The sequence below is a fragment of the Vanacampus margaritifer genome, chromosome 15 (genome assembly GCF_051991255.1).
Source record: "Vanacampus margaritifer isolate UIUO_Vmar chromosome 15, RoL_Vmar_1.0, whole genome shotgun sequence".
NCBI lineage: Eukaryota > Metazoa > Chordata > Actinopteri > Syngnathiformes > Syngnathidae > Vanacampus > Vanacampus margaritifer.
The window spans coordinates 8190329-8206974 of NC_135446.1; the positions used below are offsets into that span (position 1 = coordinate 8190329).

At 41.2% G+C, this 16646-nt stretch overlaps 1 protein-coding gene and 1 long non-coding RNA gene across 5 annotated transcripts; one reads left to right on the forward strand and one right to left on the reverse strand.

Annotated features, from left to right (window-relative positions):
- Positions 1–2393: 2393 nt before the first annotated feature.
- Positions 2394–13292, reverse strand: LOC144034599 (uncharacterized). 3 transcript variants are annotated; one of them, XR_013288252.1, is made up of 4 exons: positions 12564–12625; positions 11750–11862; positions 6003–6304; positions 2394–2616 (listed from the first exon to the last, which is right to left on the reverse strand). It is a non-coding gene; the product is annotated as an uncharacterized LOC144034599 (long non-coding RNA). The 3 variants fall into 3 exon arrangements; XR_013288253.1 differs by lacking the exons at positions 2394–2616; positions 12564–12625 and adding an exon at positions 12875–13292 and having other exon boundaries at positions 4549–6304; XR_013288251.1 differs by lacking the exon at positions 2394–2616 and having other exon boundaries at positions 4549–6304.
- On the forward strand, positions 3673–16617 carry f13a1b (coagulation factor XIII, A1 polypeptide b). Of its 2 annotated transcripts, none has more exons than XM_077543463.1 (15): positions 3673–3797; positions 6065–6280; positions 8326–8514; positions 8774–9022; positions 9406–9524; positions 11447–11554; positions 11690–11864; positions 12854–12992; positions 13264–13367; positions 13449–13537; positions 13762–13915; positions 13987–14262; positions 14380–14540; positions 14615–14751; positions 16390–16617. In XM_077543463.1, exons 2-15 carry the CDS (start codon positions 6082–6084, stop codon positions 16529–16531), a joined length of 2241 nt encoding a protein of 746 aa, XP_077399589.1. In that variant the 5' UTR covers positions 3673–3797; positions 6065–6081; the 3' UTR covers positions 16532–16617. The 2 variants fall into 2 exon arrangements, with proteins under 2 accessions (XP_077399589.1, XP_077399590.1); XM_077543464.1 differs by lacking the exon at positions 3673–3797 and adding an exon at positions 5263–5427.
- Positions 16618–16646: the final 29 nt, after the last annotated feature.

The following is a 16646-nucleotide window of genomic DNA, read 5'->3' on the forward strand; positions in this document are numbered from 1 at the left end:
AGTTGTATTTAACTTTTCTTTTTTTAACTGTTTGTTTTTTACGAACATTAGTATTTGTGAAATTCTGCATAATGTTACATGTTTTTGAAAAGCCCTTAGGAGCGCTAAGAATGTTTTAGTTGGCACTTGTAAAAAATTGTCGATTCACTGCTGTAGTTTATTTGTGAAGTGGGTGGTGAGGGGCGCTTTGGCTGCAAAATGGATCATTCCTTCCAAATGAAACATGTTTTCTTCTCCAGCAACACTTAAATTCCAAATTTAAAAGAAGAAAAAAAGGCCCCATCCTGAATGATAATTATCAAGTCAAAAATAAATCTTAAATCCACTCAAATATTAATGGAGGTGTTTAATCAAAATGGCGTTTGTGTCCTTCCCGGGTCAAGTGCTGAAAGGAGACTGGCTGTAAAGAAAGCGCATTATTCAAATGAGACAAAACAGACCTTAATTGAATCAGCCCAAGCATTCTCTTCTGTTCATTTTCAGCTCACGTCCAAAAAGCCTCTCGCAGTACCTTAAAAGGCTCCAAATGAGAGGAAATAATGACTTTCAACTAATGTTGGAAGGAAGCAGAAGAGCAAACAACAACATGCTCCACACCGGCTTGGGGTTGCTTTGCTTACCCGCTCACTGGAATTTGAATCAATTGTGTTGCTTTTGACATAAAAATGGGTCGACCTGACACAAGTAATGGTCGGTTTTTGACTCCTTAATTGCGTTATTTTTAAGCAGCTTTTAGTGTGTATTATTTTTAATCCCAGCAATACTGAGCAGCGTTAACTTGTCAGTATGGGACAGGTACTTTTTTTTTTTTTAAATCAAAATCTTGAACCACCATAATGTGTCAAATACTCATCCAAATGCACTGGGTATAAATAACCCAGCATTGCCGCTGGGTTAGCTATTTCAGACAATTTGACCCAGCAGCTCTTCATCTGCTAGTCACAAAATAATAAACGAGGGTGTCTTGTGATTGCTTGCTGTTGTTTTCAACATGATGTTAAAATATGTAAGATGCATCTTTTAAAATTGAAGGGGGTGGCATGCCAAATGTGTCTCTCCATGTTTGCTGCGCTCCCTCCCTAATTATATGTCGAATAATTGCACACAAATGATTTGGACTGTTGCATCAAAAGTGCATTTGGAGGAAAACGTGTATGTGATCTTCTCCAGACTCCTAATTTACTTGTCAGAGCTCTCTTGGTACAAGCGTGGACAGGGGGGGCCACCCGCTGTGCTAATGGCAAGATGGCTTCCTTTTTTTTTTTTTTTTTTACAAGACGTTACACACACACAAAAATATTGCATGCCACTTCAACCATCAAAGCCTGGACAGGTGATGCACGCGTGTTGCAATATTTCCATCTAGTGGGCAGAAGCAGAATGTCTTTCTATATCCAGCCTCGTTATATATATATATATATATATATATATATATATACATGTATCATAATATTAAAGTAATGTAACTTGATTACTTTGCATTACTTTTGGATTACTCCAATACCGAGTATGCTAATGAAAACTAAATAAAAATAAATATCACCACAATATATATTCTATACAATGTGCTCCTGCTATTTGTGGGTGATAGGGACCAGAGCAGCCTACTAATAGCAAAAATCCTTGTGTAATAAAAAAAAAAACAGGCTATTGATTGATTGAAGGCCATATGCTGTTTTCAAACTGTCACTGAAAGCAACCACACCTCACTGTTTAGATAGATAGATAGATAGATAGATAGATAGATAGATAGATAGATAGATAGATAGATAGATAGATAGATAGATAGATAGATAGATAGATAGATAGATAGATAGATAGATAGATAGATAGATAGATAGTGTTGTGGAGTAGATCTTTTCCTCCGCATGTTCGTTTTCTTTCAGGTAGTGAGAATGTTGGTTATCCGAATACAGGCTGGAGACGATGAACAGTTCCTTTGAAGCTTTTATTTGTACAGAATATTCCGGGCACAAGTGAGTTACAGACAATGGCTGTAGCCTCTCACAAGTGCGAAGATTACAGAGGACTTACAATATTATTATACTATCTTGAAGGGCGGTACCACACAGTTTCCAGTAAACAGTTCAACCGGAGTTGACTGGATTTACACGATAACATTCAAGGACACTATTCAGACACAAAACAAAAGCCCATTTGAGGAATAAAGAAGGTTTTTCAGTCATGGCTGCACCTGGCAGAAATTGCGATAACACTCACAAAGATACATCCGCAGAACAAAGCTCTACTGAGGAAATAAGGAAATTAAAACAGTTATGACTAAATCTGGGCAGAAGACCCTCTTCAATAGATAGATAGATAGATAGAGTCATCCATTGAGGATGACGATGCGTGACATCAACTGCTAAATGAACTTTTATCCCAGTCACAAATTTAGCCGTGTTGTGTATGATGTTTAAATAGTGAATTGGTGGGATGAAGATTTGTTTGGAGGGTGTAACTCAAATTATGGTTGTAGGCTAGCGGGCTAGCTAGCAAGAAGCTACAGCATGCCGCTGGACTCTCAGTTCAAACTTTCGCTCTTTCAGCAAGACAAGTAAGTTCCAGTGAATACCGGTTGCCATTTCCTCCTATGTATTCCGTTACTCACCAAGCCTGTATATATATATAGAGAGAGAGAGGGAGACAGAGAGAGAGACAGAGAGAGACAGAGAGAGAGAGAGAGAGAGAGAGAGAGAGAGAGAGAGAGAGAGAGAGAGAGAGAGATTTTGTAAATAAAAAGAGGTGTCGAATATAGATTGCAAACGAAAACATCATCCATAAACATCAGTGGCAGAATTACATGTTAGGCAAGAGTTGGGCTGGGCCAGCCTAAGTCAAAATGTGCCAGTCCAGCCCATTTTTGTTCACAATGTACTATTTGTACTAATTTCCAGCCGTGCAATAGGTATAATGTGCTATTTTGTGGCTAAAAAAATATTAATCAAGTGTAATATGGGCCATTCCAGAATTGGAAGATAATTTAGGCACCGACACCTCTGAAAAGTCACCATTTAGTTGATATGGTTTTAGGATTAAACAGCTGAACTTTTTGTGAGATATTTTATTCATCATGTTCAGTGGCGGGCGCTGCATTTCGGATCTCGGCCTTCAGTCAATCAAAAGTGCAACTCTGGAAGTGCCTAAGAAATCCTTTTTTGTGTGTTTTTTTTTGCCATGTCATCCATTGTTGAGAAAGGTTGGGACCAAAGCAAGGAACACGTACTGTCGAAGCCCCGAGGTGAGTAGATGTGCTAAATGTCTACTGCGATTTCACCTTCAAACATGACACACACATGCTCACGAGTTATTCCTTTCTTTCAGCTTCATTCGATCCCAAACAGGACAGACCATGCACATAAGCGGTCTGGTGAATATTAGTGTGACGGATGCCCTGTCAACAAGTATGGATGAGGAAATGTTTTGTCTTGTGGCCAGTGAAGCGGGTGAGAATGAAGAGAGCTGCATGGAATGATCGTGGGTCACTTTGGCCTCAGTTTCCTTGCGTCAAAGGAATGTGAGACAAACTGGTGTTGATTATGGCTTTCCTTTTTTTCCAGCCGAGGAGAAGCATTACCAAGACCTCAGATTCCACATGCGCTTCTCAAAAGTGGACTGGCTGCGTTCACACAACAGGGTCCCACCCCACTGCAGGGTCCTGCCCACCAGTGGAATAACTCCCACCGATACGAAAGCTCCGTGGGCTATTTAAGCAGAAGAGTCTGACGGGGCAGGCGGAAGCTTTCAGTCTTTCACAAAGGTGCATCCACACTTGAAGAACTGTTGCACACTTGCCGGTGAGAACCACTTTCAACTTGCTGTCGTCATGTCAACTTACCCATTTGTTGCGAAAATGTCTGCATGTGTGTTTTGTTTGACAGTGTTTGTTATTTAGGGTTGCGTTTGAGCTTTGGGTGTGCCACTGAGGATGTGTCACAACCATCTTTGTGTAAACAGCCTTTAACAGACTCTAGTCGTCACTTTTTAAACAAATTTCAGTGTCTCCTGCCCTGTCACATACACCTTGGCAGGACACATTGTTGACTTAAACACAGATTGTAAATTCCAGGGCTGGACTGGCCATCTTTCATTCAGGGCAGATGCCTGGTGGGCCGGCGTCTTTTGGGGCTGATGCAGTTCTTTTTAGTTATTATGTTCCTCCATTTTACCCCAACAGACTGGCCTACAATTTAGAGGGACTAGTCCGTTAATCCATTTTAAATATAGACAGCAAACTGAACCAACATGAGCAGTGTGACGATATATCGATATTGAGGTAAATCGTGATACTTTGTCTCCCGATAGATTATCGATAGGCCTACGCAAGTATCGCGATAGTTACGACTCCATTGTTCATTACTTATTGAGCAATTAATTGGCAGGCCGCTATGGGGAGCACCTCATAAGTGGCGGGGAAATGTATGGAAGTTTTCAGGCGAAGAAGACTCATGAGCTTACTTTTACTTGTGTAAGACATTTATTATCTGTCCAGCAACTGCAACTACTTTGCATACAAAATATTTTCAAACATATTTTATGGTTCAAATTTTGGAAGCACACAATTTCTGAGGAATAATAATATTGATTTAATTGTATTTAATATTTAAATAATTGTATTTATTTACTTTTGCAATGTTACACAAAAAATCGTCACAGTTTATAAAATGAAACATTTCACTATGTAACCGACCGACATGTTGCATGACAACAGTGTTTAAGAAAGACACAAATTTGTTCATAGAAAGTGGTCTCTATTAAGAAGACATTTGGATTTGTTAAAAAAAAAAAATACACTTAAGTACTCACTGTGAAAAAGACACCAGTTTTAATATTTTGTTTAAGTGATGGTATAAAAATAAACTATTTTCTCATTGAAAAAGCATCAATTTATGTCTTGAGTAGTTTTATGGTGGATTTATTACCCGACCAATATATCGATAATCGCGGGTATTGTCATACCGTGAGATAATCATTATCGTGAGGTACCCAGAGGTTCCCACCCCTAACCAACATCAGTCAAAAATATCAGTGGCAGAACAATGTGTTAGACAGGTATGGTCAGGAGTCGGGCCCGGCCCATGCCAGGGTCGATTTTTTTGTGGCAGTCCATCCCTGACTGAAACTGCAGTTAAGCAGGAAAGTGTGGCAGCAAGCAGCCAGCCTCACCTCAGATTGCGCAATCACTCGCAAAAAGCAGAAATTGTATAGTTGCAACAGCGTCTTCTATCGGGACTGTACTTGGTTGGAAAATGTCTTGCAACGGATGTAGCAATGGAGGACTGTACTTGCTCGACTCTTTTGTCGTGATATGAGACGTGGGACTTCTGACGTGACTTGCCTCCACCTTCACTCCGCAGCAAAGATCACTTTTTCTTTTTTGTGAACTCGGATGAATTGACAGTGCGGATGACGTGCCTTTGTAGTTTGGTGAGTATGCAGTCAGATGCGGAGAGTTCATTTTGCCTTGCTTGAATATGCGCGAGTGAGTCAGTGAGGATAATTGCCAGCATGTGCGTCATTGGAGTGAATGCCAAGCATTGACTTGAATGTGTAAGTAGACTAACGGTGTACAAGCAAGACAGCAGACAGCAAACTCGCCTCCCTCACTTTTCATGGCTGTATTGCCGGGGCTCGCAAACATTTCGGGACACAACGTTTTCAGTGTGTGTGATGTGTGTACTTGCCTGTATTTTGGCTTTTCAACTTCATCCACTGGTAGGCCCACACTTATTATTATGAGTTTTGTAAGCTATCATTTGAAATCAGAGCCAGGGCCACCACCCTGACTCAGTATACCGCTTCCTGCGATGTGCTTTTATTTTGAAAGGCACTTGTGGAAGCAGAAGGGAAGGCGCTTACTTAATTGGCTTATTAACAGGCCAAACTTTCATAAATAGCCTAAGCATCATATCATCATGTAAAGGCCACGTCCTGGTGCAACAGTTTGAACAAACCAAATTTTGTGGAAAAACTATTGATAATGAAAATTAACCAGTTCTAACCTTTGGCTATGCTTTGCCCACCACTGGTCGAAAGTTGATGACATCACTCTCCTCTCTTCCAGTCCTCACTGAGTGAAGCATGTCCGATATGTCCGGTCCATCTGACACCACCACCAGCCCCTCTTCCGCCCCTCCCACTCCCGCTGGACTCCGTCCCAAGGTGAGCAGCCGAGGCCGCACCGCCGGTCCTGCCGCCAACTCCAACTCGGACGAAACAGACGTTCCTGAGTTTGAGCTGTTTGGAGCAGTCGGCCCGAGAGGACTTCCGCCTTTGACTGGTGAGGCGGACGCTTGGTTTGGATCTGGTGGACAAATAATTAAGTGTGAAAATTGCCTTACTACACTTGACCATTTGCTCAGTGACATACTGTAGTCTGCAATTTTGAACACATGTTTGTCTTTTGCTTCTTTTACTGCAGAGGTTCTCCAATTTTTTGACACCTTGAAAACTTGTAGTACCATAAACTACATTTCACTCTGGAATTGAAAAAGTAGTTGACTGACTCAGCAGTTCTATTTTTGCCAGTCTTTATTTTTGAAAACGATATCTGTACTTGTCCTTCAATATTTTTAATGGTGACTATTTTTACAGAAGAGCACAAGTTGTTATCTTGAAGCATCCGTGCTGGAGTTTGCATATGATTGAAAGTTGAGTGACAGCATGATTGACAGGCGCACAGGATAAACTCCGCTCACTTCCGGGCAACCTGCCACCTCATCACATTCGGGCTTTTTGTCAGACGGCTGGACAGACAGATACGCAGGCAGGATTGACAGCTGTTAACAGGCAGGGCTAATAGTTGCCCAAACATGAAACTTGATTGTCATTGTGCTACCACATCCGCCGCCAGATGGCCCTGCGCTTGATTTTCAGTGCTTGTCACACTTTTTCTTTCACTTGACTGTTCAAAAGTAGCATACAGCAAAGCAGCACTTTTTACATGTTTGAGAATATTGGCAGAAGGTCATTTTAGATAGGCTTAATCAAACTTTAACCATCACATTGTTTGGAATATGGAAACCATTACTACCCAAACATATCGTATCGCTACCAAACTTGATGGAACCAAGTGTTCATCTCTGTGGTCTAAACACTTCTAGATGTATTCAAATACTTCATAAGAGTTACCTTAAAGGGATACTCGACTCATTTAGCCAATTTCAGCAGTAAAAAGGTAATATTTTGTCCAGAATGACTTAATTATCTTTCATGTACAATTAACTCATTCACTGCCATACATTCATTTAAAAAAGATGATTAAAAATTAGGGGCGACAGGCGATAAAAAATTTTTTTATTGGAATTAATCGCATGACTTCACTAGTTCACAAATTTTACATCTGTTTTAAATGTACAGTAAAAAAAAATCTAGGTTTTCATACTCTTGTTCACAAAAGTGGAAAAAATGTTAAACTAATAGAAGTAGTTTAAATGAATTTTTGACGTTTATAGCCATCAATGGCAGTGAATGAATAAAAAAAAGAAAAAAGAAAACATTATTCAAAATTTGGGGCGTCAGGCGATTAAAGTTTGTAATTGTAATTAATCGCATGACTTCACTAGTTAACTCACGATTAATCACAAATTTGATATCTGTTCTAAATGTACAATAAAAAATGTTTAGGTTTTCATACTCTTGTTAACAAAAGTGGGAAAAATGTTAAACTAATAGAAATGGTCAAAATGAATTTTTAACGTCTGTAGCCGTCAATGGCAGTGAATGAGTTAATACAGTTAAAAACTCATTTTTCCACTTGCTGTCGACTGAAGATGACATCACCTGTGCTGAGAAAGTAGGTAACGACGTGTTTGGTCAGCAAACTGAGCAATGATTGGTCGTTACCTCAGCACAGGTGATGTCATCTTCAGTTAACAATAAGTAGAATTTTTTTTTTTAAAGGTATTAATTGTTCATGAAAAGTATCAATTTAATACTCTCAAATAGACTGAAGAGTAGTTTTAAAGCTAATGAAATACTCTTAAATGTACTGAAATGCTCAGTTACCTAAATACTCTGAAATCTACTCAGATACTCACTAAAAGTAATGTAGCTACAGCCTACACCCTAAACGCTACCTGAATACTTGTAAATCTACTGAAATACTCTAAAAATGATCAGAACTACGTGAAATTTACTGAAATGCTCACTGAAAGTTACCTACAACCTTAAAAGTAATTGAAATACTTCCTAAATTTATCTAAATACTTTTAAACAACTGAAGTCCTTCGTAAAAGTTATCTCGATACTCATAGGTGTAGTCAAATGCTGCTTAAAAGTTGCCTACTTACTAAGTGTGGCACAAGAATGAAAATGTGTGTCCAGAGTTCCTGGACATCTGGGATGTGGACCTCATGAGGAACCGAGACGAGAGCAACAAGACCCTCCACCACACGTCACCGTACAATTGTGACAACCTGATCGTCCGTCGAGGACAAGAGTTCCAGGTCAACATCACCTTCAACCGCCCGTACAAACCAAACACGGACAAGTTTGCTGTGGAGTTTGTCATCGGTGAGCCAACGCGCACACACGGATGTCACTTGATCTGTCAAATCAGCAAGTAGGCAGCAACTACAGTGGATATAAAAAGTCTACACACCCCTTTTGAATGAGGTTTTGGGGATATAAAAAAATGAGACCAAGACAAATAACTTCAAACTCAAATAGAATTTTTGAAAAAATATTTTCACGAATAAAAAATAAAATCTAAATTGTGTGTTTGCATAAGTGTGCACACCCTCTTATAAGAATGTGTGACGTTGCCCCCCAGGTTCCAGTCCTCAGTACAGCAAGAACACCTACGTTCCCGTCTTCCCCACCGAAGACAAGCAGACCTCCTGGCCGGGCCGCATCATCAACACCTCGGACAACGCGGTCACCATGGGCATCACGCCCGCCGCCAATTGCATCGTGGGCAAGTACCAGATGTACGTCGCCGTGGCCACCCCGTACGGGATCCGCAGGACCAAGCAGGATAAGAAACGTTACGTCTATGTTCTCTTCAACCCTTGGGTGGCGGGTAAGTTCAGCCCGCTCCGGTATCTTCGCCTATCACAGTCACCACCGAAACCCTCTCACACTTACAACTCAAATCCTCTCACATATCATATTGTAATATGCTCATAATGTAGTCATATAATGTGCTGAAATTTACAGTCGGGTATCTGAGAAATGCGTATGAGAGCATTTCAGTGCAAGTCAATTCTAAACACTTTTGGTAAACACTATGGTGACAATGTAAGGAACTTTCATAATCCAATTCTGAATGCAGTCTAGATAGATTAATTGGCAAGGCATTTGGTAAATATGGCAGCTGCCACGATTTGCCATCCTGTAAGATCGGCCACCTATGAGACCATTTGACTGGTTTTCCGTGAACATGGTCATGTGGCCCTCCCTCAGCCGATGCGGTGTACCTGAACGACCATGCGGAGCTGGAGGAATGCGTGATGACCGAGACGGGAATCATCTACCACGGCTCGCATGACGACGTCGCAGAGAGACACTGGAACTACGGACAGGTGCTGTTCGAACATATTGTGCGCCGTCTATACCGGTATAAAATGGCCACACACTCACCCCAGGTTTTTTTTTATTTTTATTTTTTAAATCACTCCTCATTAATAACGCTATCAAGAGTTCTGCAATATTTGTTGCATTTACTTAGCTTTGTTTTTATGTGTGTGTGTTTTTTTTTTTTTTTACCAAAACGGCCTCATTAAAAAAATAATAATAATAATTTTAATGTATATTTTTACGTTTGTAGTGAAATAAACAATTTGACAGATACAGTAGTAGACCGCCCCAAATTCATGGGGGACAAAAAACTAACCATTATACTGTAATTCCATTGAAATTATTATTTTTTTTAATCCTAAAAAATCCTGACTAAACGGGCATATACCAACAATAAAGGTTTTCCACAACAACAAAAATAAATTTAAAAAATTAGGCAGCCACTGTGCATTTACTATTTGTGCATTTTAATTAATATTCTCTCCTTAATTAGAAATTAATTAATACAAATACGTTTAAAAATTGAGAATTAGTTGTTTTAGTATTAAAATAAATATACCCATTTTGCAAGTATTCATTTTTGAAAGTATATATTTTTTATTTATTCATTGAGGATATTTTGAGTTAAAAAAAATTGTCAAAGAAGCAGCGTCACATAACCATTTAACAATGCTGTATTATTTTATTCAATGATTTGTCTAATAAATTGAAATAATATACTTCAACATCGCCAATGGTGTAATAATTGAATAGTAAAGAAATACAGTAAAACTAAGTCATATAAATGAATGGATCAATATTTGCTTGTCTGGATTTGGTTTTTAAGTGATTGGCTAAATAATCATATTTTAAAATGATCTTTATTTCTCAAGTCAAAAGTAAAATATTTGATTTATTTACTTGATTTGAACCACTTGTAAGGACAAGCAGTTAAGAAAATGGATGGATGATTTGAACCACTGCTGACTTCTAGCCATATAAAAATGCCTCATGTTGAATGATGATAAAATCCATTCATCCATCCATTTTCTTAACCGCTTGTCCTCACAAGGGTTGCGGGGGGCGCTGGCTTCAGGCAGTAGGCGGGGTACACCCTGAACCGGTTGCCAGCCAATTGCAGGGCACACAGAGACGAACAACCATTCACACTCACAATCACACCTATGGACAATTTGGAGTGTTCAATTAACCTGCCATCCTTGTCTTTGGAATGTGGGAGGAAACCGGAGTACTCGGAGGAAACCTACGCAAGCACGGGGAGAACATGCAAACTCCACCCGGGAAGACCGAAGCCCAGACTCGATATCACGTCCTCTGTACTGGGAGGCGGACGTGGTAACCAGTCAGCCACCGTGCCGCCCATGATGATGATGATGATGATGATGATGATGATGATGATGATGATGATGATGATGATGATGATGATGATGATGATGATGATGATGATGATGATGATGATGATGATGATAAAAAAAAAAATAAAATAATAATAATAATCAGCACGGTGGCTGACTGGTTAGCACGTCCGGTCAAGAAAATGGATGGATGGATGGATAATAATAATAATAATAATAATAATAAATAAATAAATGCATCAGATTATTGGGGCAGTTGCAATGTTCTCATTTCTTGTTTTTCCCCTTCAAATTGCTCTTTGTTGTTAATTGAAAGCAATATTGAAGGACAAAGTATTATAAACAAAACACAGTTTCTTCAGTTATTTTACTTGATATATTTTTTTTAAACAATCGGCTATCTGAATTATTTTGCCAAATATTGGAATCGGCAAAATCCATATTGCAGGGTGGGCCCTAATTCGAGCCCCACGTTGACCTCATCTGCCCCTTTTAAAAATCTAATGTGGTGCTTGCGCAAGAATGTTTGTCCACTCCTGTGTTTTTTTCCCCCTTTTTTCTTCTGTGTGTAGTTTAACTACGGCGTTCTAGATGCGTGCCTGTACATCATGGACAGGTCTGAGATGCCCCTCATCAACCGAGGGGACCCCATCAAGGTGGCCAGAAGGGCCTCTGCCATGGTGAGCATGCCCGTAACAGTTTCAAATCAACCGTTGCCGATACTTCCTGCTTGACAGGAAGTGATGGATGTGACGCGTGTGGCAGCCGTCTGGTGAGAGAGTGCTTGAAAATGACATTATTTGCATGGAATGCAGCTGGACGCTCGCGACGACGACGGCGTGCTGGTGGGGAACTGGAGCGGCGACTATACCTACGGAGTGGCGCCCACCGCTTGGACCGGCAGCACGGAAATCCTCCTCGCATATGCCAGCAGCAAGATGCCCGTGTGCTACGCGCAGTGTTGGGTCTACGCTGCAGTCTTCAACACCTGTCAGTGCACGCTCAATTTCAGTCTCACAGTTCAAAGCAACTCTATTGGAGTGTTATAACCCCTAGGCGTTATTGTGACCATTTTTTGGCTTTTTGTTGGTTCTGACCAAGCCATTTCAAAATAAAATACTGCCCACAGGTTTTAAAATGATTCGTTACTTTGAGCCTGTTTTAGCTCAAAGTCCTTGTTTAACGTTATCCGTCACAGACATGCTTTCACACATACCAACACACTCATCATACGAGCAGGAACAAATCCAAGTCAATAGCAACATTTAGCTAAGCTTGACTGACTCATCACTTCCACTTTCTGATTCGCTAACAGCCAATCAAAGTGATCAATTGGTCCTGATGCCATTTTGCATCTGGCGAAAACTGCTCGCCGATTGACGGCTCGTTCATTCCAGCCAAAGTGGAGAAGTGCCAGCGTGAATGCGGGTGGAACTTAATGATGTGTTCAAAATACCATTTAAAGGGGAAGTCAACGCAATTATTTTTCCTATGCAGCCCCACTAGTTTAAATATGGTATTCTCGTTAATATTGCGTAGCAGCAAAATCTAGCTGTTATTATCAATATCAGAAGGCGGCCATTTTGTCACTTGCTGTCGACTGAAAATGTCATCAAAGTTGCTCAGGGCTCAGGCAACGACCAATTACAGCGCAGCTTCAGAAAAGAAAACAAATAAATTGGTTGTTACCTGAGGCTTGAGCAACTGTGATGTCATCTTCAGTTGACAGTAAGTGTCAAAATGGCCGCCCCCTGAAATGGATAAAAATGGCTGGATTGCTGCTTCATAATTCATATTGCAAAAATTTAATATTAGTCAGAATGTCATGTTTAGACTAGTGAGGTCACATATAACATAAGTCAAGAATTTTTTAAGATTGACTTCCATCTTAAATCTGATAATGTTGAAATGACACTTTGAGACTTGAAATGAACTTGATGACACTGTAACACTCCATTTTGTGGTGTGTGGGATTGCAGTCCTGCGCTGCCTGGGCATACCGTCGCGAGTGGTCACCAACTACTTCTCGGCCCACGACAATGATGGGAATCTGAAGTCTGACATCATCCTGGATGAAAACGGCCGGATAGATCGCAGCCGGACCAGGGACTCCATCTGGTAGTGTGGACTGGATCATATGTGGAGATTGTTAGCTTTGAAAGATTTGAGTCCAAATGGTTAGCTGTAATGCTTTGGTGCACTCAACTGTGCACATTCATTTCCTCATTGTTTAGTTATTGCATCAGTCATGGCTCTAAGACCTTTGAAAAAGAATTTGGGAAGATGACATAAGCGCCATTGTTGTTCAACTCTTTGAGCACAAGCGCGGTGTGCAGCTAATTAACGTGATAACAAGTGTGATCAGCCTGCTCAAGTTTGATCTGACCAGGAACTACCACTGCTGGAACGAGTGCTACATGTCCAGACCGGACCTCCCGCTCGGCTTCGGAGGCTGGCAGGTGGTAGATGCGACACCGCAGGAGACCAGCGATGGTAAATGTGGACATCTGCAAATGTTGCCTTGCTCTGGAGTAATGACGTTACAACAAACACACTCGGCCCTTCTCCTTGAAGGCTTGTACCGATGCGGCCCGGCGTCCGTCCACGCCATCAAACATGGTCAAATCTGCTTCCCCTTTGACGCCGCCTTTGTATTTGCCGAGGTGGGTCTGTTTCGGGGTTTCCCAAACTTTGGAAATATCTCATGGCACACCACCACATAAAAACATCACACTTGACAACAAAAGTGAGTACACTACAAATGTTCAACTTTTACGGCTTTACCCGTAAAGCAAGTTGGAAGAAATTAGCTTAGCAAAACTTGGAGCTAGCGTGGAATCGAAGCGACGCCGCTTTAATGCTCTCTGGTCTACCGGTCCGTCCGCAGGTGAATAGCGACATGGTGTTTTATTCGCGGAGGAAAGACGGCACCATGGAGCTGGTCAAGGTGAATCGCAGCCACATCGGCCGCATGGTTTTGACCAAAGCTCCCGGCGGGTCGAGTCACCGTGACATCACTGATCGGTACAAGTTCCCTGAAGGTGGGTGAGAAGCCGCCCAATGATTTCCTAAATCAAAAATCGGAGGTGACATCCTGCAAAATGATTTGAAGGCAGCGCCGAAGAGCGCACAGTCCTGGAGAAGGCGGAGGCGTACAGCTGTAAACGAGAGACGTCAGACCTGCCGGCGGCCGATGTCGACCTGCTTCTCTCCAACGTGGAAGTCAGCGTAGGCGATGACTTTGAGTTGACTCTGAAATTGGTCAATCGAAGCAGCAGTCGGCGGACTGTGGAAGCGTACGTCAGCGGCAGCGTGGTTTACTACACGGGCCTCATCAGCTCCGAGTTCCTGTTCACAACCCCCTCCATCAAGATCGGCCCCGATGGATGTAAGTCTGTGGGGGCCAAGGTGGCGAGGGTATGCCCACTCTCAAGCACAGATGCAGTATTAACACTAACCCCTCCCCCGGTGGCGGGTTCCGGGCTCGCCGTTGTGCTGTGGGCAGGTGCGAAAGAGTCTGTGAGCGTGGAGGCCAAGCAGTACATGAAGTCGCTGGTGGAGCAGTCACACCTGCACTTTATCGTGACGGGGAAGGTCACCGAGACGGGACAGATCGTCAGCGCCATGAAAGTCATCCGCCTGCGCAATCCCCGACTCGTCGTCAAGGTGCCCGCCGTAGGTCCGTCCGCGTCATCTTCAAATGGCCCGCGCGCCCATCTGGTGTATCTGTCTGGCGTCAGGTAACGGGTTTCGGGAAAGTGAGCGAGGACATGATGGCGACGGTGGAGTTTACGAACCCCTTCGGCAGTAGCCTGGAGGATGTCTACGTTCGCATGGAAGGCGCCGGACTCATGCCTCCCAAGTTCAAATACTACAGGTGAGATGAGCTCGACGGGAAGCTTTCTGTTTTGTTTGACGTTTGTGCCCGTCCTGTGGAACATTGCTTTTAAAACCTGGAAACAAGTGACGACTTGACTGGACTTTGTTGAAATCTACTGGGGACTTGACTTGCTTGCTTTTTGACCAGGGTAGTTTTGGAATTTTCATTTTGGTTAGTTTTTTGTGTGTGTCATTTTTAGTTTTTTTTAATTAGTTAGTTTTAATTAGTTTTCAGGGTGGTTTTGTTAGTTTTTATTAGTTTTTTTTTAATGTTTAGTTTTAGTTTAGTTTTACTAAGTTTCAGTATTAGTTTTCTTTCTTTTCTTTTTTTAAATGTGTATTGCTTGTGCGCAATATTTAATAAACACCATGGTAAATTTAAAAAAGTAACTTTATTTTCAAAAGTTTCTTACCCAGTGTTGCATTTTGGCTGAGTTAAATGAAAAAGCAGGCGGGCCTAGCCATTGAGCCAAAAGTCAAGCAGGCAAATTTGTCGCATAGAAGTGATGTCATCTGAAGGTGCTTTTCTATTGGCTGCTGCTTAGATGACATCACTTCTGTGTGACACACTTTCAAACGTCTTTATTGCCGTGAAATAACTCCCACAGAATACTTCCGATTTACACCGTTCAAATTTTAACTTGCTTCAAAAATTCACGCCTTCCGGGGTATTTTTCAAAAATTCACGCCTTCCGGGGTATTTATCGTTATACTTACAGTATTACAGTATACAGTAGGAGGTTGCAGATTCGAATTCCACCTCTGACTGTACATTGCAAATATATCCATGGCAATTATGATAAGGGATATACATGTATACCAACTGACTATCACTGTTCCACTTCTCCATCTAAATAAATGGAGGGTACTACATGCCTAGGTGGCGCTATTGAGTGATATTTTTTGTTGTTGTTGCATTTTTCCATTTGATATCAATAGTTCCACTTTTCCATCTAAATGAATGGAGGGTACTGCATGCCTAGGTGGCGCTATAAAGTTTTGTTTGTTTGTTGTCGTTTTTTTTTTGGGGGGGGGGGTCATTTTTCCATTGGATATCATTAGTTCCACTTTCCCATGTAAATAAATGGAGGGTACCTTCAGATAACACTTTTCCATTTAAATTTTAACTTGCTTCAAAAAGTCACGCCTCCTGGGTTCAAGTATTCTTTTTATTCATTTATCTTTCAACTACAATTAATACTTTGTAATTTTCACATAATTTATCTTTCAATTGACTTCATAAACGTTCAGCTATTAGCATTCAGCTTTCAACATTCCCATGCAATTTCTGCAGAAATTGCACTTAGTCTATTAATAGTCTGTTAATATCGAAATATACTTAAAATCACGTTTAAAATCATCCCCAAAGGCTCATGTATTAAATTAATTACCAAAGACTAAAACAAAGGGCATTTTCGCTATAATTATAGTTAGTTTTGTTAACATAAAATGTAGTTTCAGTTATTTTTTTTTTTAAAAAAACATTTTTTTTTTTTTTATTTCGTTAACAAAATTGTTTTTTGAATTTTAGTTTTTTCGTTAACTGAAATAACCTTGCTTTTGACACTTAAAAGTTAAGACTTGCAAGTTGCAATGTTTGACGTCTTCCTTCCCACCTGTGCCGTCTCGCCGCCAGGCTGATCACCGGAGGCGCAACTTTCATTTGGAGTGAGTTTTTCACCCCGCAGAGGGCAGGTACGAGCAGGCTGATCGCCACCCTGGACTGTCCCGCTCTCAGGCAGGTGCACGGCGAGGTCACGGTCACAATCGAGGCCTGAGCAAAGATCCTGGGTTGACTCCTGCTTCCTGATCTGTTCTCTATGCGCTGCCTTTGGGCCTTGACTAAATAAATGACTGGCAGCTACCCGTGTGTACAAGTGCGTTATTGTCCCC

Coding starts and splice junctions, on each gene's coding strand:
- f13a1b (XM_077543463.1), top strand. CDS start 6,082: ATGTCCGATATGTCCGGTCCATCTGACACCACCACCAGCCCCTCTTCC. Junction 6,281..8,325: donor AGGACTTCCGCCTTTGACTG/GTGAGGCGGACG, acceptor ATGTGTGTCCAG/AGTTCCTGGACATCTGGGAT. Junction 13,538..13,761: donor CCGCCTTTGTATTTGCCGAG/GTGGGTCTGTTT, acceptor GTCCGTCCGCAG/GTGAATAGCGACATGGTGTT.